This window comes from Eptatretus burgeri, chromosome 14 (assembly GCF_056783735.1).
Source record: "Eptatretus burgeri isolate ZD-2024b chromosome 14, Ebu_testis_v1, whole genome shotgun sequence".
NCBI classification, from domain to species: domain Eukaryota; kingdom Metazoa; phylum Chordata; class Myxini; order Myxiniformes; family Myxinidae; genus Eptatretus; species Eptatretus burgeri.
This window is the reverse complement of record NC_140974.1, coordinates 32,028,687-32,052,340: the sequence shown is the minus strand read 5'-3', so window position 1 is coordinate 32,052,340 and position 23,654 is coordinate 32,028,687. Positions and strand designations below refer to the sequence as shown.

The 23,654-nt window shown below is 42.3% G+C and overlaps 1 protein-coding gene across 4 annotated transcripts; it reads left to right on the top strand.

Moving 5' to 3' along the window:
- Nucleotides 1–6,927: 6,927 nt before the first annotated feature.
- Nucleotides 6,928–23,339, top strand: LOC147012907 (acetylcholine receptor subunit gamma-like). Of its 4 annotated transcripts, none has more exons than XM_085854247.1 (12): nucleotides 6,937–7,061; nucleotides 9,321–9,472; nucleotides 9,680–9,724; nucleotides 10,778–10,887; nucleotides 11,394–11,549; nucleotides 11,780–11,877; nucleotides 16,387–16,587; nucleotides 16,804–16,918; nucleotides 22,073–22,187; nucleotides 22,311–22,530; nucleotides 22,737–22,858; nucleotides 23,046–23,339. In XM_085854247.1, the coding sequence occupies exons 1-12, from the start codon at nucleotides 7,007–7,009 to the stop codon at nucleotides 23,226–23,228; spliced, it is 1,572 nt and encodes a 523-aa protein (XP_085710373.1). In that variant the 5' UTR covers nucleotides 6,937–7,006; the 3' UTR covers nucleotides 23,229–23,339. The 4 variants fall into 4 exon arrangements, with proteins under 4 accessions (XP_085710372.1, XP_085710370.1, XP_085710373.1 ...); XM_085854245.1 differs by having other exon boundaries at nucleotides 7,010–7,061; nucleotides 9,321–9,393; XM_085854244.1 differs by lacking the exon at nucleotides 16,804–16,918 and having other exon boundaries at nucleotides 6,933–7,061; nucleotides 16,387–16,648.
- The last annotated feature ends 315 nt before the right edge of the window (nucleotides 23,340–23,654 follow it).

Genomic DNA, 23,654 nt, shown 5'->3' with positions numbered 1-23,654 from the left:
TGTCGTCCACCAGACGGCGGTCTCCTTGGGTTAACCTGAGGCGATACCTTTGGGTGGGTGCTTGGAATGTCCTATCCCTAAGAGAGGATGATCACTTGTCTCTGTTATCATCTGAGCTCAAGCGTTTGGACATCACTATTGCAGCACTCTCTGAGGTTCGGAGACCAGATTGCGGAGAGATTATGGTGGTGGTTACACTTACTATTGGTCTGATGGTTACCATGCCCAAGGAGTTGCTGTGGCTGTGTCCAATAAGCTGACCCCAATGATAATTGAGGTAACACCGGTCAACGAGCGTGTTAGTCACTCCTTGGGTGTCATTTCTCTGGTCTCTGTTTATGCTCCGACTGAGGCGAGTGATCTCACCGTGAAGGACGCACTCTATGTCATGCTCAAGTCTGTGGTTGATCATTGCCCCAGGAGAGATACTCTTCCAGTCTTGGAGAATTTCACTCATCGACTGGAACTGATAGGGATGGTTATGAGATGTGTGTTGGTCTCCATGGGTCTTGAACTGTGAACCATAACAGCATGAAGTTCCTTCACTTTTAAGAAGTCATGGACTTAGGGTGGCCGGTTCATGGTTTCAGCGCCAAGAAGCTCATCGCTGGACTTGGTATTCCAACGCTGGCGGTGTGCCAAAGGAGATTGACCATGTCCTCGTTGATGGTTGCTGGAGGATGATCCACAACTGCAGGGTCTACCGGAGTGCTCAGTTCCTCAATACTGACCACAGGTTTGTTATAGCAACTCTGAGGTTGCAACTTAAATCCAGGAGAATGGTATCATCCCAGTCTAGGCCGGATTTTGTCAAGCTCAGAGATGAGATGGTGGCTGAGGAGTTTGCAAACACGCTGAGTGGAGATTTGGGGGGGGGGGGGTCTGAGTGCTTTGGGGAATACTGAAGAGTTGTGGAATACCTTCAAGACCATCCTCCTTGATTTGCCGGTGGATGTCTTGGAACTGACCGGAGGGCAAAGAAGAATTTTGTCTCTCAAGGGACACTGGATACCATTGACCAGAGTCACAGGGCCAGGCTGAATGGCAGAGCTGAGCTGTTCAGGGAGCTGAGGCAGAAACTGTACGTGCACTGAGGGTGGACAAGGAGGCCTATGTGCGAGGAATCTGTGAGGGGGTAGAGCATCACCTGTGGTCAAATGATTCTCGTCCTGCTTACAGGAGAATTCACGCATTGCTTTCCTCCAAGCCCATCCCTCGGTGTACTGCAGTTGGAGCAGACGATGGTAGGCTCTTGACAGAGGAGTCCGAAGAGAAGGCCCGTTGGGCCGGTTACTTTGTGCGGCTTTACCATGCTGATCCACCAGCTGTCAAGTTGGCTGTCAGGGGTGTTACTATCCCTATTGCTGACCCTCCAATCAACGGTGGTCCGCCTTCATTTGTGAAAACACAGACTGTGGTTAATCGGCTAAAATGGGGTAGAGCTCCTGGAATCTGTGCGATCCATGCTGAACTTCTCAAGGCTGGTGGAAATGCTGCACTCGTGTCATTACATGCAGTTCTGTGCTCTGCCTGGAACACAGGCATCATCCCAACTGATTGGAAGAGGGGCCTTGTTGTCCCTCTCTGGAAAAAGAAGTGTGATCACCAGGATTGCGACAACTATGGAGGGTGACACTGCTCTCATTGCTGGGAAAAAAGTCTTTGCTCGGATAATTATTGATAGGGTTCATCACCATCTGCTTGAACACCAGCATCCAGAGCAGTCAGGCTTTACACCAACGAGGTCAACGATTGACCGTATCCTTGTTTTTCAGATCCTCACCGAATGCAGACGAGAGTTTCGGCAGGGGTTGCTTGCAGCCTATGTTGATCTCTGTAAAGCGTTTCATTCAGTGAATCGGGAATCCATCTGGAGGATTCTAGGTCTTTGTGGGGTGCCACCAAAACTGATCAATCTGATGTCTGAACTCTACTCTGGTCCTGAGAGTGCTGTTGGATGTGGAGGTACCATCTCTGATTTATTTCCAGTTGTTACTGGAGTTCATCAGGGGTCTGTACTGGCCCCCACACTTTTCAGTGCTTGTATGGACTGGATTCTGGTGAGGATGTTGGAGAGACCAAGCTGCGGAGCATCGTTTGAGAATGTCATGATCTCTTGACTTTGATTTCCCAGATGATGCAGTCCTCTTTGCGGAGACTCTTGATATCTTTTTATGGGCACCTGGGGTGCTGAATGAGGAGTCTGAGCCACTGGGATTACGGGTTTCCTGGGTCAAAACTAAGATCCAGGCTTTCAATGACATGTTGGATGCTGCTATCCTGTCTGTACCTGTTTGTGGCAAGGATGTTGAGGTCGTGGAGAGATTCCCTTACCTTGGCAGTGTTATTCATACCTCTGCTGGCTGTGAGCCAGAGGTCACTACATCTGGGTCTGGCCTGAGGAGTCATGGATTCACTGGATCATGGGGTGTGGTGCTGTCGGTACCTGTGCAGAAGGACAAAAGTCCGAGTCTTCAGGTCTTTTGTGCATCCAGTCTTGCACTCCGGATGTGAGACTTGGACTCTGACCAGGAATCTGAGATGGAGACTTAATTCCTTTGACACCAGGGCTCTTGGGAGAGTCCTTGGCTATCGCTGGTCGGACTTGGTGTCCAACGAGTGGTTGCTGAGAGAAACTCAATTGAGATTTGTTACTTGCATGGTCCGTGAGCGTCAGCTGCAGCTGTATGGACATGTGGCTCGTTTTCCTGACGCTGATCCTGCTCACCAGATTCTCTCAGCGAGGGAGTCTCGTGAGTGGATGAGGCCAATGGGCCGACCATGTGCCTCATGGTTGCAGCAGGTTGATCGGCATCTCAAGGAGATGGGGGTGGGCCAGGTATCTGCCTGGGGGATGGCCAGACGAAGGCCCCTGGAGTACCGGCGGGAAGTGGATGCAGCAACGCGCTGCTCCGGCGCATGCTCCCATACCTGATCTGACCTGAACCTCAGAGAGTGCTGCAACACCAATGTCCAAACACTGGAGCTCAGTTGACAGCAGAGACCAATGGTCATCCTTTCTTCGAGACGAGACATTCCAGGCACCCACCCAAAGGGAGCGCCTCAAGTTAACCCTAGGAGACCGCCATCTGGTGGATGACACCTCGGCACCACCCCCAACACACACAACTGCAATCTGACCCAGTATGGTTACCCCGTGCTTTCCCTCCTATCATCAAAAAATGGGGGTCCCAAAGGCTTTTCCTCAATCCCGTTATCGGGTTAGCTGCCCTACGAAGGGCAGCTGCATAGAAAGTACTCCCACGGAGTGGGTTTTTAGTTTTCTTTGCGTCGTGTTTTTGCAGAATGAAGTGTTTTCCAGTGGCTGGAGTGCAAATCCTGCCACCAACCTCCTCGAAAAATGTAACCCAACTGCACGAGGTTGTCCGCAGGAACAGTTGGGTACCAGATATGGATGGCTGTTCATTCATAAGGAGCTCCTCCATCCTTTGACAGGTGTCCATTTCAGATGGTGCCACCCTTCTGGACCCAACCTTTGTTTCCTTAACTTACAACTGCAAGGTTTGGTTGGATGATTCAGAGCAAAAACTTAGCTCTTACAACTATGAAACTTCAGTCGGATATCTACAAGATGGAGCAGTGTGCCCAAAAATGAAGATTTCAGTTCTCAGGAGCAAAGTCAAAATGTATTGTCTTTCCCCCTCAGTAAAATGCCACGTGTGTATCATCAACAGTCAATGGTACCTTCCTCCCTCAATGGTACCTCCTTCCCACATTAATAAAATTGGGTATCAAATGTGCAAAGGTCCTCAATTTAATTTGACATTTATCTGGTATATCCTGTGGAACACATCAAGAAAGCCTCCTCCTTCTCTTTTTTTAAACCTTTGTCCGCTCTCTCGTTGACTATGGCAGTCCAGCCTTCTTCTGTGACATGGCAAAATAAAAATGGCGAAAAACTGGAAACATTCCAATCCAAAACACTTCCGCGTTTGTCTCGGAGCCTTCAGAAGCACTCCAGTTTGTGGTCTTCCTGTGGAGGCTGAAGAGATGTCACCGCTTCTTCAGTGGGAAGTATCGACATTAAAATGCCGGGTAATGGCATCTCCACAAGAGAGAATCATTGAGTTCAAGATGTATTTGCAAACTGTTGGGAAAACTAAGTGTCATGGAGAAATTCTGGTCCTCCTCCATTTGGACTTGCTTGTTTGTGAAGTCAGTTAAAAACAAGGGTTTGGACACTGCACCTTTCAATCCATTGAATATAGAGACAACTTGCCTTCCCTCCCCACCCCGAGACTCTGTATGACCCTCGTATCCATCTGAATCTCATGAGAACAATTGATACGAATAGTCCGAGTCCACCACGTCATATAACATATTCATACGGGTGGGGGACAGTGCACATTTATACCGACAGGTCCAAACGTTTAAAATCCGAGAAAACTGCTGCTGCAATATACAATACATCTCAGACTTCAAGGTGGTAAAATCAAACCAATGAGGTTAACTAAGTATCTCTCACTCTCTCTCACTCTCTCTCACTCTCTCTCACTCTCTCTCACTCTCTCTCACTCTCTCTCACTCTCTCTCACTCTCTCTCACTCTCTCTCACTCTCTCTCTCTCTCTCTCACTCTCTCACTCTCTCACTCTCTCACTCTCTCACTCTCTCTCTCTCTCTCTCACTCACTCACTGAACTTTTTGTCATTATTCTGGCATTGGAATGCATAATTGAATTTAATCCTCCGAGTGCAGTCATTTTTTTTCTCATCCGCTGTCTGCCTTGAAGGTGTTGGGTACCTTGAGGCTGGGTGCAGGTATTACCTGGTGGTTGAGGTATTTCACTTGATTAACATCACCAATTGGATGGGGGCACCATTGCTCATCTCTGTTGGATTCCCACCGATGTAAGTATAGGAGGCAATGAGGTATGCGACCAAGTGGCCAAACAAGCAATTATATTGGATTTTGAAACTCAAATTCCTCTGGGCCCATTGGAGTTCTTTCATTTAATTAAGGATCAGATTCTCAAAAAATGGCAATCTCAGAAGGAGAATTGCACCAAGGGAGATTTTGCTACAAGATCCACCCCCTGGTTGGATCTTCATCAAGTTCCCTAAACTTTCCCACAGACACCAGGTGATTCTCAACAGATTGAGACTCGGACACTGTGCTGTCAATTTCTATTTGTATCGAATAAGGTGCCACCCTACGGGGCCATGCAAACGGTGCATTGAGCCTGAAGATTTGGAACACCTATTTCACCAATGCCCTTGATATATGAGGTACCAAGAATCCAAGATCACAGCTCTTCCACTCCATTAGAGAATTGGGATTTGTCATCTATGTCTTATGGATATACTTAATCGCTTGAGTTCCAAATACCCTCGACTCTGCAAAGAAGTCCTAAATTTGTTCAACAAACGGGGAAAGTCGAATGGAGTTTGGAGGCGAGAAGGCTCCCTTTATACTTTTGGCTTGTTTCTGTGTTTATATAGACCCTTACTGCTCTGGATATGCCATTACATTTCAAAAACGAAAAACACACCACTCAAAGTATACAGTACACCAGCAGGTAGGTTGTCCAATGCCCAAGAATAAAGAGGTAAGATGGTATTTCAGATGAGGTTCTGAGCATGAGTCTGCTGCTGAAATCGGTTTATGAAACAAAATTTCGGGTGTTGTCGAATATATTCATCATTTCATGGATGAGAATCTGACTCTGGGATTGAAGGGGTTTTCAGTTAAAGCCCCTGTATGTCCTTAACATACCCCCACCCCCTCTCTTCTTTTCCTTTACCTCAATCTCCTCCTCTCACACTTGATTTAACTTTATCTCTGCTATACCTTCCCATCTCTTCTTTTTCTGAATTCCAATTTCCTCAATTCAGCCACCACCCAGTGCATACTTAAATAGATGACACATTTATTTCCCACCCCCACCAGTAATTGCAGCTTTGTAATAAAACATACCGGCATTTCCTGTATATTTGTGTCACTGTGAGGAATTCCATCAGGTGGGTCATGTCCCTCCAGTCTAGGGGGTTCCAAAATCATGTTTAGATTTCCGCTTCTCAGACCCCAATGCTGTCAGTGCTTTTGGTACAGAGACGTGTCGAAGAACATTGAGATGTGTTGAACAAAACTGAGATGTGGAGAAGACCATTGACAATTGTAGAGGAACATTTATATATGAACAATGAGACATGTACAGGAACATCAGAGAAGGAAACTCTGACTCCAAATCCGCTGCTGCCTTGCGGTTCAAGTTTTAAAAACCAAAAACCAAATTTTAATGGTGTATCGGCAGAAATCCTTTTTAAAGGAGGCGCCCTTTGCAGTTGTTAACCCGTGGGCCACCCTTGGGCAAGGTGTACTACCCCATTTTAGCATCCCAATCAGGGTCACGTGAAGCTATGAGAGCAGGTGGTGGATGGCCATGCAGACAGCTGGCACATATTGCCAGTAATGTCTGCATGGCCTTGAGAGGCAGAGGATTCTCTTATGGAGAACAATGGCTAAGATCACTCGTCTCGTATTGGCACACTGCCTGGGAGAAGGCCTTGGCAAACCACTTCCATGCATGCTCAGAAATCCATACAACCAAGAAAACAGTAATTATGAGAAATTTACGAGATAAATCTGACAATGAACGTCACCAGAAATCGGCCACGACTTGACAGAACGAGATAACTAAGAGGAACACTGTGATGCGAACATTGAGACATATTGAGTACTTCCAATCTTGCTGTATGTTTCTGATATTGTGCCATGGTTTGGCTGCTGACAATCTGACATACTTCGGACTGAAAAGGTAGGCTATGAAACGGCTACCAAGTAGCAACCCATGAGTAGCGAGAGGTAATATTTATATCAACAAGAGGAATACAGAAGTGGAATATTTGGGAGTAAATAGAGGATTAATTCAAGAGAATAAGAACAAAGAAAGTTGGAAAGTTATAGGGGGATGAGGAAGGGAGAGTGGGTGGTTCAACAGTCAGAGAAGAGCTATAAATATCATTTGTGTAGTTGTTTGTGCCTGGATGGACAGGCCTCCGATGAAGCTCGTGCTACTACTTTATGCTTCTCTCAGCACAGGTGAGACTTCTTCCATTACGCATCCTGCAGGTTTTACGGCTCGACACCTCTGTAGTCCTCTTTATCATGTTTGTTTAGTCATGGAAACACGTGTCTTCCAGAAGATGGAAACATATGTCCTCGACATTCCATAAAGCTTAATAAGAGAGTGTAGAAAATGAAAGTATGGATGAAATCAAAGGGAACATTTAGTTTTAAGGGTAATCTCGTATTGGGTCATTGCCCAAGAATGGCCATGGCCCCCATAGTTTTGGTTTTAACAGCTCAGGTTTTACACATGACAGCGATTGTAGCCTCTCATTGTAGATTCCACAGCTGTTCTGGTTCACTGGGTCAAGATCTTCCCCCCCTCCCCCTCATAAGGGGGAGGGTGTGTCCCATTCTGATATGTGTGTATACAGTATATATATATATATATATATATATATATATATATATATATATATATATATATATATATATATATATATATATATATATATATCTACTGTACAATGCCAAGAGAAGGTCTACACAACCTTTTAAATTTTCACCTTTTGTTGCCCTATAGCCTGGAATTAAATACATTAAATCAGACTTTTCCCACCTTTATTTACACATCGTAACTCACAACTTCCAAGTAAAAAACAAATTCTACAAATTTCAGAAAATTAATTAAAAAATACAAAACTAGAATATCTTGGTTGGATACACTTCCACCTCCCTTTATAATAGCAATTGTAAATTAGCTCAGGTGTAACCAATCACCTTCAAAATCACACACCAAGTTAATTGGCCTCCACCTGTGTTAAATTGTAGTGATTCTGATTATTCCAGTATAAAATCAGTTGTTCCTTTGAGTTTGCTTTGCTGGGTCGTGCATTTCACAGGAAAGACTCAATGATGAGAACCAAGGAGCTTTCAAAAGACCTCCGGGATAAAGTTGTGGAAAGGCACAGATTAGGGGATTGATATAAATAAAAAAATTCAAAGGCCTTGACTGTCCCTTGGAGCACAGTCAAGACGATCATTAAGAAGTGGAAGGCATATGGTACCACCAAGACCCTGCCTACATCAGGCCGTCCCTCTAAACTGGATGACTAATCAAGGAGGAGACTGATCAGAGAGGCCACCAAGAGGCCAATGGCAACTTTGAAAGAGCTACATGTGTTTATGGCAAAGACTGGTCATTGTGTGCATGTGATAACAATATCCCAAGAACTTCACTAGTCTGGCCTGTATGGTTGGGGGGAAAGAAGGAAGCCATTACTCAAAAAAGCCTACCTTGAGTCCCGTTTGATGTATGCAAAGAAAACTCTCTGGAGATTCTGAAGCCATTAGGCAAAAAGTTTTGTGGTCTGACGAAACCAAGATGGAACTTTTTTGCCTAAATGCAAAACATTACATTTGGTGCAAACCCAAAACAGCACATCACCCAAAGAACACCGTCCCGAATGTGAAGCGTTGTGGTAGCAGCATCATGTTATGGGGATTTTTCTCATCATCAGGGACTGGGGTACTTGTCAGGATAGAAGGGAAAATGGATGGAGCAAAATACAGAAACATCCGAGACCTAGAGGAAAACCTGCTGCCCTCTGCAAGAAAGCTGAAATTGGGACGGAAGTTCACCTTTCAGTCTGCCAATGACCCAAAACACACAGTTAAAGCTACACTGGAGTGGCTTAGGAACAAAAAGATAAATGTCCTTGAGTGGTCCGGTCAGAGCCCCGACCTAACTCCAATCAAAAATCTGTGGCATGACTTGAAGATTTCTGTCCATCAACTCTCCCCACGCAACTTGACTGAGCTTGAACAGTTTTGTTCAGAAGAATTGGTAATATTGCCCAATCAAGGTGTGTGAAGTTGGTGGAGACCCTTCACAACAGACTCACAGCTGTGATTGCTGTCAAAGGTGCTTCCACCAAGTATTAACTCAGGAGGGTGGACACTTATCCAACCAAGACATTCTAGTGTTGTATTTTTAATGAATTTTCTGAAATTTGTAGAATTTGTTTTTCATTTGGAAGTTGTGGGTTATGATGTGTAAATAAAGGTGGGAAAAGTCTGATTTAATGCAATTTAATTCCAGGCTATAGGGCAACAAAAGGTGAAAATTTTGAAAGGGGCTGTAGACTTTTTATAAGCACTACATATATATATATATATATATATATATATATATATATATATATATATATATATATATATATATATATATATATATATAGTTGTGGGGTTTAGACTCTAATTCTGCAGTGAGGTTTGTGTTCCATCTCACAGTGGCTGCCCAAGGAGCTGAATACATAAACGAAGAGGAACATGTCTTCGCCGATCTCTTTCGGGACTATGAAAAGTATGTTCGTCCGGTCATTAAAGAGTCTGACGTGGTGGATGTTCAGATTAAAATGACTCTCACCAACCTTATTTCATTGGTGAGTTCCATCAGAAATCCCATACAGGGTTGTTTGAGGTCTTGTGTCTTTGCAAAACACATGGTTGTCTTTGCTGGAATGCTATTTGAGCAATGCAATTCCCAGTTCTATAAACAAGCTATTGATTGTTTTTCGATGGTTTTGACAGTTCTGGGGAGTCACACGACAGACAATGTTGACTCAAAGTTTTTTTTTTTGGCTTTTCAGAAACAACAAGATGAGTCCTTGATGAGCAACGTGTGGATCGAGTTGGTGAGGGTTCAAGGACTTTCTCTCTCAAATTCACAGCACTGATCACTCAAACAAATGTATTTTTCTGAACACAAAAGGATCTCAATGAAATGAACATGACATCAAGGACATTGTGGAGAAACCTCTCCATATAAAGGAGACTTTGAATATCATAAGTTTGTGATAGGCACAAAACCCCTCTTGCTGCTTTTGTAAATGAGCAAAATTTTTAATCCAATGAAGTTAAATAATTTCATTGAAACAGATATATTGGCTCATGGAAGAGCTGAAAGAAAGAGGATAAAGGAGGATGAATATTGAGAGTGGGAAAGGAAGGTGATGTAGCTGGAAGGAACGATGTATGTTAGGAAAAGTAGGAAAGCCAAAAAAAAAAACAGAGGGGGTGATGAGATGACATCTTAGATACCTGAAGGGAGGAACAGGAATGGAGAGGTTGATGATGGTTCTACAAATGAGAAAAAAAGAGGGAATGAAAGAGTGACGATTAACTGTCGACCTCATTTGACGGACACATTCAATGAGTGGGTTGGATGCTGAACATGAGTAACTAAATGAGAGGAACGTTTAGAAGTGCTGCTGGTACAAGACCAATAAATGTAATTCCAGGGAAGGGGCGGGGGGACACCCAGGGAGACCCGAAATATGCAGGTGGTGGGAAAGGAGCAAGCTCATGAGAGTCTTTGTCCTTTTTGGACATTCCAATTCGATCGACAGAGTTTTGGCATCCATAGCATGAAGAAGCATTAGATGCGATATAGGAGTTCCAGCCCAAAGTGGGGAGCTGTACTCGATAGGATTTCTCACAAATTCCTTGTGCGTTGTGAAGATCCGAGGAGGAGCAATGAATGAATATGATTAAAAAACATAAGAGGGTTACCTGCCATCAATGTGCAGCGATTTATGGGAACAATTGTGGTGTATTTATCTCTGTTTCTCTGATAATATACCGTAACATAGGATAGGATGTAAATGTCATGGAGTAACACACTATTACAGATGTAACCTGACAACAGCTTTCTTTGAAAACTGTTTTCTACCCTTACTGTCGTGCAGCAGTGGACAGACAAACGTCTTTCGTGGGACCCAGAGAAATATAAAGGAGTAGACTTGATTCATGTCCCAGCCGACATGGTTTGGCTTCCTGACATCGTGCTTGAAAACAAGTAAGGGATCACAGAGTGGTTCGCTTCTACCCAGTAAGTGAATGCTGTGCCTTTATCACACGTGGTCTGTGTGTCTGTGTGTGTGTGTGTGTGTGTGTGTGTGTGTGTGTGTGTGTGTGTGTGTGTGTGTGTCTATGTTTGTGTATAAAACAGGAACGTTGTTGACATGCTTTGTACCCTGGTATTAACTGCTTTCGTGTGCTATACCCATTACAGTTATTCTGGATATCATTTCCAAGTTTGAATCTATTTTTTTGTTTTTTGGAAAAGTGAACATACCTGTGATTTCCCAAGATTAGTCCAATACAAGAAAGTAAATAACAGGTTCAAACACAACGCACCCATTGTGGTGGTGCTTGACCATGTGTCCACCCACTGCTTGGCAGGTTGTGTAGACTGTAGAGCACAATATTATAGCAGCTATAAGGCTCTGGACTATCAAAGCTAACTCAAGGGTTTACTCTACCTCGAAAGATTGTACTTGCATTGTCTGTGCGTGTACGCAGTGTCGATGGACAATTTGAAATTGCCTTCTATTGCAACGTTCTAATCTACTCAACTGGTGGCATGTACTGGCTCCCACCTGCAATCTACCGCTCGGTTTGCCCCATTGCAGTCACCTTCTTCCCATTCGACTGGCAGAACTGCACACTCGTGTTTCGGTGAGAATCCCAATTGTCCAGTGAGTGCATTGTGGGTATTTAGAATCGATGCATCACTCAAACAGTCTTTGGGTCCCTTTCTCCGCAGCACGTTGACTCAAACCCAATGTGTAAAGGTAACACTTTGACTAGATATTAACATCTCACCTCACTTGACTTCACTCAGACGAACGATCCAGCAAATTCCAACATAATTATATTCCATTTGGTTTCTGCTTGCTTTGTCACAGATCCCAGACGTACAGTGCGAAAGAGGTAAACCTTGAATTGACCATTGAAGAAGGCGTCAAGATTGAATGGATTGAAATCGATCCACAGGCTTTCACAGGTAAGGAAATCAACACCCTTTCGATCTTCACCGAACCCAAAGGTGCACAAGTGACAGTGGTGGGAAATGGGATGTGATTGAAATAGCACTTTCAACTTCAAGACAACAATATCATAATGAGACAAAATCAAGGAGCAAGACAAGTGTGTGAACACACAACATAGTGGTCAAAACAGTGGGAATGCATAGGTGAGAGAATGTGAATTATGGACGCAGAATTAATGGGAGAAATCAAAGTGAGACACAAAGTTGTACAACACAGGTGGGCACGGAAAGAAGGGAAGTGGTGGAGAGATCTCCAAAGATCATGAACCTGGATCACCATCCAAAAGGGACAGGTGTAAGCAGTCACGTGGTCTTCTACAAATTTAACACCAGTTTTGGACACTGTTGTTTGTCATTCGAGAAATACATCTTGAACAGAACAAGTAAAAGTAAATCAACACTCAGATAAAGCAAAGCACACGTACTTCAGCCTCGTCATGTTGCCAAAACAACATGCATACGCACCTCGGACCTAAGGGCAAGGTGTATGGTTCTGCAAGGTTCAGATGCTGATTCTCAAATGAGAAACACGTTTTTTATTTACTTATTTATTAACAATTCACTCGTTTATCGACAGCAACTGAGGCTCACGGAGAAGCTGCGACACAAATCGCACGCAGACGCGCACACAGACATGAGACAAAACGAAAGTTAGCTTCAGACAAACAGCCTGTCACCTTGGAGAAGTGATGTAACATCCCAATGCATTCTTGGTGCTGATGATGCCATCTTCTAACATCGCCTTTCTCTCAACCCCCCATGGATTCCAACCTGTGGGGTTTGTCCGTGCTCTAACCTCTAAATGCTGAGCATTAGGAAGTAACATGTTCCATTTTTTAAGTAAGCGGTATCACTCTGCCGGGGTTTGGAATTCTCAGACACATGGTGGACATTCTCACCATAATTCCACTTTGGCAGGTCTGAACCGGTATAATTAAAGGTTAAAAAAAATCCATAACATTATAACAAAGCTAAACATGGACTTAAATAAGGGTGACATACGTCCAGTTTTTCCTGGACATGTCCTCCATTTTGGTCCTGAAATCTCTGTCCGGCCAGGTTTCTAAAACATCCAAAAATGTCCGGGATTTTGCCCTTTTTTTGCTTTTTCATCTTCAATTGGATATATTTTAAGATTTTGGACAACGTTTACACCTTGTTTAAATGGTTAAACCATTTTTGTACATTTTGTTATGGTGATAAAATGTGGTTATGTAATGTTTGGACCAGGACAGTTTGGTAGAACTCTGTACTACTCCATCATGGTGTAATGGACATGTTCGAACATCGACACTCATGCGTCCGCTTCCTGTCCAACTTCGCAGTGAGAGAGTTAAGTCAGCGGTGGATCCTGAAATTTTTTTAGGGGGGGGGGGTCACTCAAGATGAAGATGTTCTCAAATTGTGAAATATATCACCAAGCCTTATTCAAGTCAATGTAATCAGAGGGAAAACCGGTTAATCTATCCATAACTAGCAGTGTCTGACCAGAAATTTACTTTCTCCAAGAGGAAAATTTGGGAATATCGAGCGACTTGACGACAAGGCCTCAGGCCTGTCACTGACTGATTCTCAAGAAAAGCTGAAGATTTTGGAATCTTTGCGACGGATCTTTACAACAACAATGTAAACACACAAAATGTTTCCAATACATACAAATCAATGAAAATATCGAACGAAAAGCACAAAATGTGGTGAAATGGCCCCGAGCACGAAACCTAAACTCGCCATTGCGGATCATCAGGTCATTGATTGTAATAATGGATGATGTAGGCACTGAAACTTTGAATTACCGAGTGAAAATAGTTCAGGATTGTAGTGTGCTTTGCTGGAGGACACGTTCCCGAAAATGTTGCCTTTCTCTTTGGAGGTATAACTAAACACTGAGTCGCGGGGATGAATACAGAACCAGCGGCAAAAAGTATGGCGGCTCGGATTAATTGCCGAGTGGAAGCAAAAAAAAGTGTGATTGCTGATTGTCCAGTGATATCTCGCACGACCATCATGTGACATAATTGTAAAGGGAGGATGGGGGGGGGGGTTCACGTACTTGAAGTGTCCCTCTCTGGAGTGTCATTTTTTTTTCAGTGCCCCTCTCCAGAGTGTCCTCTTTTTTTCGGAGTGTCATATATTTTTGGAGTGTCCCTCTCTGAAGTGTCCTTTTTTTTCGGAGTGTCCCTCTCTGGAGTGTCATTTTCCGGAGTGTCATATATTTTTGGAGTGTCCCTCTCTGGAGTGTCCTTTTTTTTCGGAGTGTCATATATTTTTGGAGTGTCCCTCTCTGAAGTGTCCTTTTTTTTTCAGTGTCTCTCTCCAGAGTGTCATTTTCCAGAGTGTCCCTCTCTGGAGTGTCCTCTTTTTTTCAGTGTCCCTCTCTGGAGTGTCATTTTTTTTTCAGAGTGTCCCTCTCCGGAGTGTCGTCTTTTTTGAAAATCCAAATATGGTAACCCTACCTTTAATCAAAAACAAAGGTATCATGGTAAAGCTAATCCAAACAATACATGTAGATCCTGGAAATATGATAAACAAGAAGGGCACTCTTCGATGTCATGACGTCACGAGATATGCCTCCACCCACATGATTACATCATTATAATACTTGTACCAAGTTTGATTTAAATCCCTGAAGCCAGATTCAAAATATTAAATAATTCTGGCTGTCAGACCGTGCGTTCGATCAGGTTGAAATTTCAAACATATGGTCACACTGACTACTAGATCATAACTGTGAAGTTACACATCGATTGATGAAGTGGTTCAAGAAAAATTTTTTTTTTTAAGACTTTCATTCAATGCAATATGGCTGCCAGACCATGTGACCGATTAATTATTTGTGAACATTCTGGTATCCCCAAGGCTTGGGTAACATGTGGGTGAAGTTTCCCCTCGATTAGTCTCGCCATTCTTGAGAATACAATTTTTAAAGGTTTATTCTTCAAAAACGCTCAGCTGCCAAACCATGTGACCTATGATATCTAAAGTGGAGAACTTTTCGTTTTTCATGGATAGGTGATCATACCTGTAAAGTTTTGCCTCAATCTGTTCAGCCATTTCGAAGAAGAAAATTTTTTGAAGGTATTTATGTAAAAAAAAAAAAATGGCTGCTGCACCACGTGACTGATGACATCATCAAATTTCTTTCCCCCATATAATTTAGCCCTAGATGACCCTCCAAAATTTTTATATTGATCGGATAAAGTGTTGGACATATGCAATTATGACGTCATAACGAAGGCACACTTTGACATCATCAAAAAAAAATCACACTTGTTTACCATGGTGAGTACTTGACACGTGCCAAGTTTCAATTTTTTCCATGGAGCGGTTTTGGGGATACAGAGGTCTAAATTTTTTTTCCTTTTCCAAACATGGCAACCACATCACATGACCTATAATATCACAATTATCATTAAAACATTCTACATGAGTAGTTGCACCTATTGTGAGAATTTTGTGTCAATCAGATAAGCAGTTGCAGAGAAAACAGAGAAAATTTGCATGGACGGATGTATTTATTTACGGACAGACGGACTACCCGAAACCATAATACCTCCAGCAACTTCATCAAAAGACATAAAAAGCAGGTATGTGTCTGGAGTGTGGGTGGGGTGAGAGTGAAAGTGGGAAACCCCCGAAGGGGAAAGGGGATGGGCAACCCCAAAGGCAAAGGGGGGGGGCAACCCCTGAGAGAAAGAGGGAGCAGGCAACCTCAGTGGGAAAGAGGGAGGGGCAACACAAGAGGGAAAACAGAGCAGAAGGGGAAACCCCTGACTCAAAACCAAAGGCCACCCCAAAGCATGGGAGCTGAGCACACAAAAACACTTATTGGCAAAATTAAAAGAAAACAAATGTAGAAATAAAAGTGCGAAGATAAAGAAGAGGTGAGAAAATAAAGACAGAAGGAAAAGAAAAAAAAAAAAGAAAGTGAGAGGATGAAACGCCAACAAAAATAAATGTTTTACATCCCCTGCAAACAGCAGAGTGATTGGATTAACAAACTAAACAAGGAACGAGGAATGCAGGTGGGAGAAAACCTCAACCACAATGAAAACCTCAACCACAGTCCAAGGAGAGATCTCTGGGCGTTACCATGGACCACCACCCAAAAGGGGCCCACGTAGAGCCAAATTTGAGGCAAGTTCCATGGACTGCAGCCAGAGAAGAATCGCTGCAGATGGATGGATAACCACAATTGAAATTCACACGAACTATGTGGTTAAGCATTATGTACTCGCACGATCTCACGATGAACCTCCATGTTATGATCACCATTCACTCCTGTAGCAGTTAATGGAAGTCGGGGATTCTCATTAAATGGCCATTATGATGTCATCTGCTCTAATTGATTTGAAGAATAACGTGATTTTTGAAAAGCAAAATAAATATCAAGTTTCTCAAAATGTCTTAGAATTAGCAATCACACCCATCTCCCCCCTCTTCCCTTGACTTGTCCCTCACAATCAGAAAATGGAGAGTGGGCCATTAGACATCGACCAGCCAAAAAGGTCATCAACACACAATTCTCTGCGGGAGATCGGGAATACCAGGAGGTGGTGTTTTACTTGATTATCCAGCGCAAACCACTTTTCTACGTCATTAACATCATCGTGCCATGTGTCCTCATCTCGTCTCTCTCACTGATGGTCTTTTTTCTTCCAGCCCAAGGTTTGACTTCGTATTTCATTTGCAAACATCTCGGAAATGAACAAAAGGAATCCACAAGAAAGCAAGTGCTTTCTTATTTTTTGTCTTTATTGATATTATTGGAGGTGTGTGTGTGTGTGTGTGTGTGTGTGTGTGTGTGTGTGTGTGTGTGTGTGTGTGTGTGTGTGTGTGTGTGTGTGTGTGTGTGTGTGTGTGTGTGTGTGTGTGCATTCACAGCTGGCGGACAAAAATGCACTCTCTCAATCTCGGTGCTACTTGCACAAACTGTCTTCCTCTTCCTCATTGCTCAGAAGGTTCCACAAACCTCTCTCAACGTACCTCTTATTGCCAAGTGGGTAAATATATGTATATGTATATATGTATATATGTATGTATGTATCTATGTATATATATATATATATATATATATATATATATATATATATATATATATACATATATATATATACACATACATATATATATATATATATATATATATATATATATATATGTATATGTGTATATATATATATATATATATATATGTATGTATGTGTATATATATATATATATATATATATATATATATATATATATATATATATATATATATATATATACATATATATACATACAAACAAGTGGGACCCATGTTTCCCCATTGTCTCGGGTCACTCACATGCATTTCATTTTTAATTTATTTATTTTCTTCTTTTTTTTTATTACCTTGGCATTCTGCGAAAGGTTATGTTTTGGTCGGCGTGTATTTATTTATTTATTTATTTATTTATTTGTTATCTTGTGATTCGTATAACTCAAAAAGTATTGAACCGAATTGCATGAAATTTGGTGGGATGATTGGTTATTAGCCAGGAAGCATTCGATTAGATTTTGGGATCGTTTGGGTCAAAGGTCAAGGTCAATGTCACGAAAAGGTCAAAATCATCTTTTTACGATAACACGGTCAATTTTTATTCAATTTGCATGCAACTAACGCCAAAATGTTCAGAATTCAATGCCTCATCTTGTGATATGCAATATGACACAATGACGCCCATACTCTTGTTACCGGTTAGGGGTCAAAGGTCAGGGGGGTTACGACCTTGAAAAATATGCGGTTTTTGTCATAACGTGGTCAATTCTTGTCCGCTTTACATGAACCCAGCACCAAAATGTTCAGAATTTAATACCCAATCTTGTGACACAATGACGTCATAACACATGTCACCGGTTGGGGTAAAATGTCGGGGGGGGGGGTCACGCCCTTGAAAAATATGCAGTTTTCGGCATAACTCATTCAATTCTTATTCGATTTGCATGAAACCAGCATCAAACGAGATTACCTTCTCTTGTTGAAACGTTGTATTCACCGAGCTTGCGAGTGAAGACTCGCCAAAACGACGTGAGTTGATTGTTGTTTAGTCCGTAGCCCCCGAAAGTCGGGGGGGGTCATGACATTATAGATATGTGGTTTGTGTCATAAGACCATTCATATGAAACCAGTTCCCCACACTCATATCAAGAACAAAAAAGTAGTGGCGGTGAAGGTATGCGCTCCATGAGTGCCCGTTCTAGTATTTTCATTTATTGATATTGTCTGATGGTTCTGTGATTTTTTTCCTGGTAGATAGGCTTTGTTATCTGTTGGCGTACAAAATTCCCCATTGTCCCCAATGCTTCCCCATTGTCTCGGGTCACTCGCCTGATTTTTTTTCAACTTTTTATTCATTTATTTATATTTTCATTTATTGATATTGTCCGATGGTTCTGTGATTTTGGCCCAGTGTACCGGCTTCCTTGTCCATTGGCATGCAAAATTTCAGCTTTCTACATCACCCGGAAGGCACAAATCTTTAATATCAGTCAGTGGGTGAGTCAGTCGATGGTGAGAAAGAGAGATATATATATATATATATATATATATATATATATATATATATATATATATATATATATATATATTACATGTATACAGCGAATATGCTGTCTGTCAACCTGTCTATCCCACCTTGAAAGACCAAATCACTCCTTGGAGATAAATTATTAAATAAAAGTTGATTCAAATTAATGCAAACCCACAGGAAAAAAAATTCCAATCAGACGAAAAATTGAACTCGGGTGAACAAAAATTGAAAGATTTCCTCAATGCACTGAAGAACAAGACTGCTGCCTCAATCGCTCGCGAATATTTAAAAAATTTATGTTGAGAAATCTGCCGCAATATCTTTGCTGTTAGGAAATATGATGATTTTGGAATTTGACACTACTCTATGCATCAATCTAAATAATAATACACTGCTTTGTCCATCCATTTGTGAGTAACATTTCTTCCACCAATTAATGACATCACTTGGCCGTCATATTGGCACTATGCAAAGCCAAAGACTTCTTCAGAGCTGTCATATTCACAATTGCCATCCATCCATTGGAACCGTACTCTGTGCAGAGCGTTGGAGCTGCCTAAGCAGTCTCTTTGGCTATTGGGCACAATCCTGGTTGGGTTGCCACTCCAACACAGGATGCCAGCAAGCTGGCACTCATTTTGCCGACCTTGGAAGGATGACAGGCCGAGTTAATTAGTTCAACAGCAGCTGGTATTCATTCAACAGCCGAGTGGGATTTGAACTCAGGATCCTCGGATCACAAACCCACTATCCTCACCGTTAAGTCAACACAAAGCATACAATTGCTATGCCCTCCCTATAAGTTTTTCCTTCAGTGTAAAATGACCAATGGAACTGTTAAAAGGATCATAAAATATCGAAAGATTGGAGCCGATAGGCATCACGGGCCGTGTGAAGGTATAAACCTCATATTCAAGCCTCTGGTAAATTCAATTAGAATCCATCGTAGCTTTATAACCACGATTTATTATTTACTTTGAAATACCACCTGTCATTTTGCTTACTGGAATACTAAAGGGGAGGGCAGAAGACGGGGGAGGGAAAGGGAGGAGTTGGGGAGAGAGAGAGAGGGGGGAGTATGAGGAGGTGGAGGGGAAAAGAGACTCAGGAAGAGGAGCGAGGAGGGAGGGTGAGTGATGAGGGGTGGGGGAAGGGATTGCAATGAGAGGTGAGAGGAAGGGAAGACAGATGTGCGGTGGAGCATTAATTACGACTCGTACTCTCATCAAATAACTCATAATGTCTGTCTTCTGAATAAAATAACAATGAAGATGGAAACAAAGTAATGTCTGAAATCCTTTTTGTACCGGTCATACTATAAATACTGCCCAGAGACAAACACCACTCGGACACGTTCGGAGACAAACTCCCATTTGGACATAAACACGGCCCAGACACATTTGTAGACAAAAACTGCCCAGAAGCATCTGGAGTCAAGCTATCCAGAGACAAACTCCTGCCCGGACACGTCCAGAGACAAACTCCTGCCCGGACACGTCCAGAGACAAACTCCCGTCTGGACATAAACAACGCCCAGACACATTCGGAGACAAACACCGCCCAGAGCTAAGCTGTCCAGAGACAAACACCACGCGGATACGTTCAGAGACAAACATGGCTGGACATGTTCAGAGACATGAACTGTACCGCTATCGATTGTAGGGTGCTCGGCAAGTGGTGTAAGCACTCAGGCAAGCACTTCATTTAAATGGTTGATAAGGAATGGCTGAACAGGCTGTGGCTGCATACCATATAGGACCCCTTTAACTTTAAAGCCAGTCTTCACCACGCACACAGCAGTTAAAGAAATAAAATGAATTCGTTCAAATAATGACTTTATCCATAAAAGATTTGCTGTTTAATGTATAACAACCCTGGAGACATCACAAAGTTTAACTTCCCATTAAATAAACATTGCAGATAATACCTGCTCGTCTATGCATGCGCCACATGGAACATCGGTTCGTGGTCATCGCGAACGTTATAACTTTATTTTAAAACATCCGTTTTTCACCAGATTTGCTTTGATTTCTTGTAGAGCACCTGGGGAAACCTCCGAAAATATACAGAGATCTGGCAGACACTATGGATAAGCAATCCCTCTGGGGGACAGGGTAGTGAATGCATTAAATGACAGGACAGGAAAGGGCATGTCGAGCAGTGAATGCATTAAATCATATAGCTCAATGAAGCTGGTTAATTTTGGCACGTTCCTAATTTTTTTGTTCACTCAATATAATTCTCCAGACAGTATAAAAAGATAAGTTTAATGCTTTGGAAATTTCACATTATCTTGTGTGTATTTGGAGAGGAGGGAACATAGCCTTGCTTGCTTAAAGTAAATAGGTATTGAGGACACTCCAGATTTCGACATATATTTAGTCTGGACAATAACCTATACTCAAAGCTGAAATCATATTTCAATGATTATACTTTAATTCATCCGTGAGAGTAGATCATGGAAAATTGCATCATATCATGCATGAAATCACTCCGAGCTCCTAATTTGAAAATTATAGAACTTACAAAAACGAAGCATACAGCAATTCGTAGCTTTGATGAATAGGTATTCAATAATAAAAATGAAGAAGGTAAAAAAAAACTATTGTTTATAGTAAAACTAAAAAAATCACGTCACAGACGCTGGCTCTAAGAGAGCTCCGCGTTGTTTTTTTTCTTCTTCTTCTTCTTCTTCTTCTTCTTCTTTTTTTTTTTTTTCTTCTTGTTGTTCTTGTTCTTCTGGTGAAGACAAAACCTTTAGGACTCGGCTCTTTTATATACAGGATCCGGATCTCCTTAAATACTAAACACCCGTACACATCCTCAAATAGATGGTGCCTTTTGAGAGCGTCTATCATGAACTTTCAAATATATTCGGACATTTGCTTTGAAGTTTCGAAAAGTTCACGTTACTATTTAAAGATTATTCCATTTAATGTATTCCAATTTCGTAAATGCACTATTTTCTCATCATGAAGGAGGAGCCTCCATGGCGGGTCTCGCTATTGGCTCCATCAAGGCACGTGACTAAATATCGGAAGTTGTTGTTGTTATTGTTATTGTGATCAAAATGTTGATGTTTTGACTTTCTGTAATGAATTTTTAGCCGCATCGCGTTGCGAACGCTAACTCTAAGAGAGCTCCGCATTGTTCTTCTTCTTGTTCTTTTTCTTCTTCTGGTGAAGACAAAACCTTTAGGATGCGGCTCTTGGACACATTTGTCCTTGTTTGGAGTTAGAGTTTTCTTAGTATGCATGCAAAGTTTCAGGCTGCTAGGTTTCATGGTTTTGGAGTTCTGGAGGAGACAAACTGACACACATACACACTTATTAGTATGGATGCACATATGCAGTGAACATGTTTTTGATTAATACCTGGTTATTTTTTTATTTTCGGGAGTGATCAAGGCAGCGGTCTGTTTCCTACTATCCTCTCTTCAAAAACCCAACCAGGGGCCACATCAGAAAACCCATGTCATTATCAGGATCTTTGTCAAAGTAATTCCGGAAATCCTGCGACATTGTGAAAGAAAACCTCCGTAGACTTTTACAAACATCCTTCAAAAGGCATTACTGCATCCAGAACACGTGTGTTTGCAGGTACCTCATGTTCAAGATGGTTGTGGTCACCATCATTGTGATGAACAGCGTCATTTCTCTCAACGTGTCTCTCCGGACTCCGAACACTCACAGAATGTCAACAAGAATCAGACGAGTATGTATAATTATATCGGAATAACTCATTGTGCATTTGTCTTTATTTTGGACTTTCAAAGGATGCTGAGGTTTACTCTTCTCCTTCTACCCCGTCCACCTTAAACCTTTATTCAAACCTCAGATCTTCATCGATTTCCTGCCACCGCTGCTGCAGCTCGTCCATGAAACGGAGAACGAGGAGACCACCTTGCAGAAGGAGGATGTCACAATGCCGCAGAGACGCAAATCGTCATTACGACTCATGGCAAAGGCTGAGGAATACATGATGAAAACTCCTCGCAGTGAACTGATGTTTGAAAGGCAGAGGCATCGGAAAGAACTCATGCCTTCGACGCAACCTGGTAAGGGTCTTTGATTCAATGGCCTATTCATGGATCGTTACCTCTCTGTGTTGGGACTTGGCCGAACTACACACTAGCTCAGTGTCCCTGTGAACAAGGAGGACGTGCGACAGCATGTTCTTTGACCGATATGAAAATTTCAACCCGATCATGTCTATAGGATCGTGGATTTGATTTTTATGATAGTCAGCGAAATTCTTTTACAGGAAACAGGCTTGAAAGTGGTGGCTACCACAGCCTGTCTCAGGCCTCGGCGGAGGTGAAGACATCGGTAGCAGCTTGCAAGTACATTTCTGAATGCCTCAGAGAAAAAAACGACTTTGACAGTGTAAGTGCCTTCAAATTTACTTCTGTATAGCACTTCCGCTGAACCCCTTCCCCCCTATCCCTTCCCGCGAGCCTACTGTTTTCAGAAGATATACTGGGATGTTTAACGCCCGCAAGTGAGCGCAAGCACAAAGGACACTAATGCAATGCCTGTGAACATGGTGTTGTTGTCCCCCTCCATTGGACAGGCCAATGACGACTGGATAATGATGGGAAAAGTAATCGATCGGATTTGCTTCTGCGTCATGAGTGTTCTTATCCTGCTGGGGACTTTCAGCATCTTCTTCATGGGCCACCTGAACCAAGCTCCTGCACTTCCTTTTCCTGGAGATCCCAAGAAATACTTACCAATGAAAAAGAAAGAAGATTGAAAGGAAAAACAGTGAAACAACTTGCATGTTTGCGAGGTTCCAATGATCCACCTGTTAGTTTCGACGATTTTGTTGATCTTGGGTGGAGCCAATAAACTCATTTATAAACTGTGTTGGCATTTGATTTGAAGTTGGGCTCAAAAGAAGATTTATATGTCGTGAAGAAGTGCAGAAGGTCACGGCTGATTCGTAAGGGGGGAGAATAACGACGAAGAGGAGACAATGACTGGTTAAATAAAAGGATTGAGTAGTCGAATAAATATATCTGAACGTTCCTGATCTTCAAGTATTGTAAATGGAATTTAATGTTGCAAAAGTACTTAATTAAAGTATCATAAACAAGATCATCTTTCATGATTGTTATATTGAAGACAAAACCTATCTCTTCCTCGTGATGTCAAGCGTTATTCCGGCCGAGCTCCATAG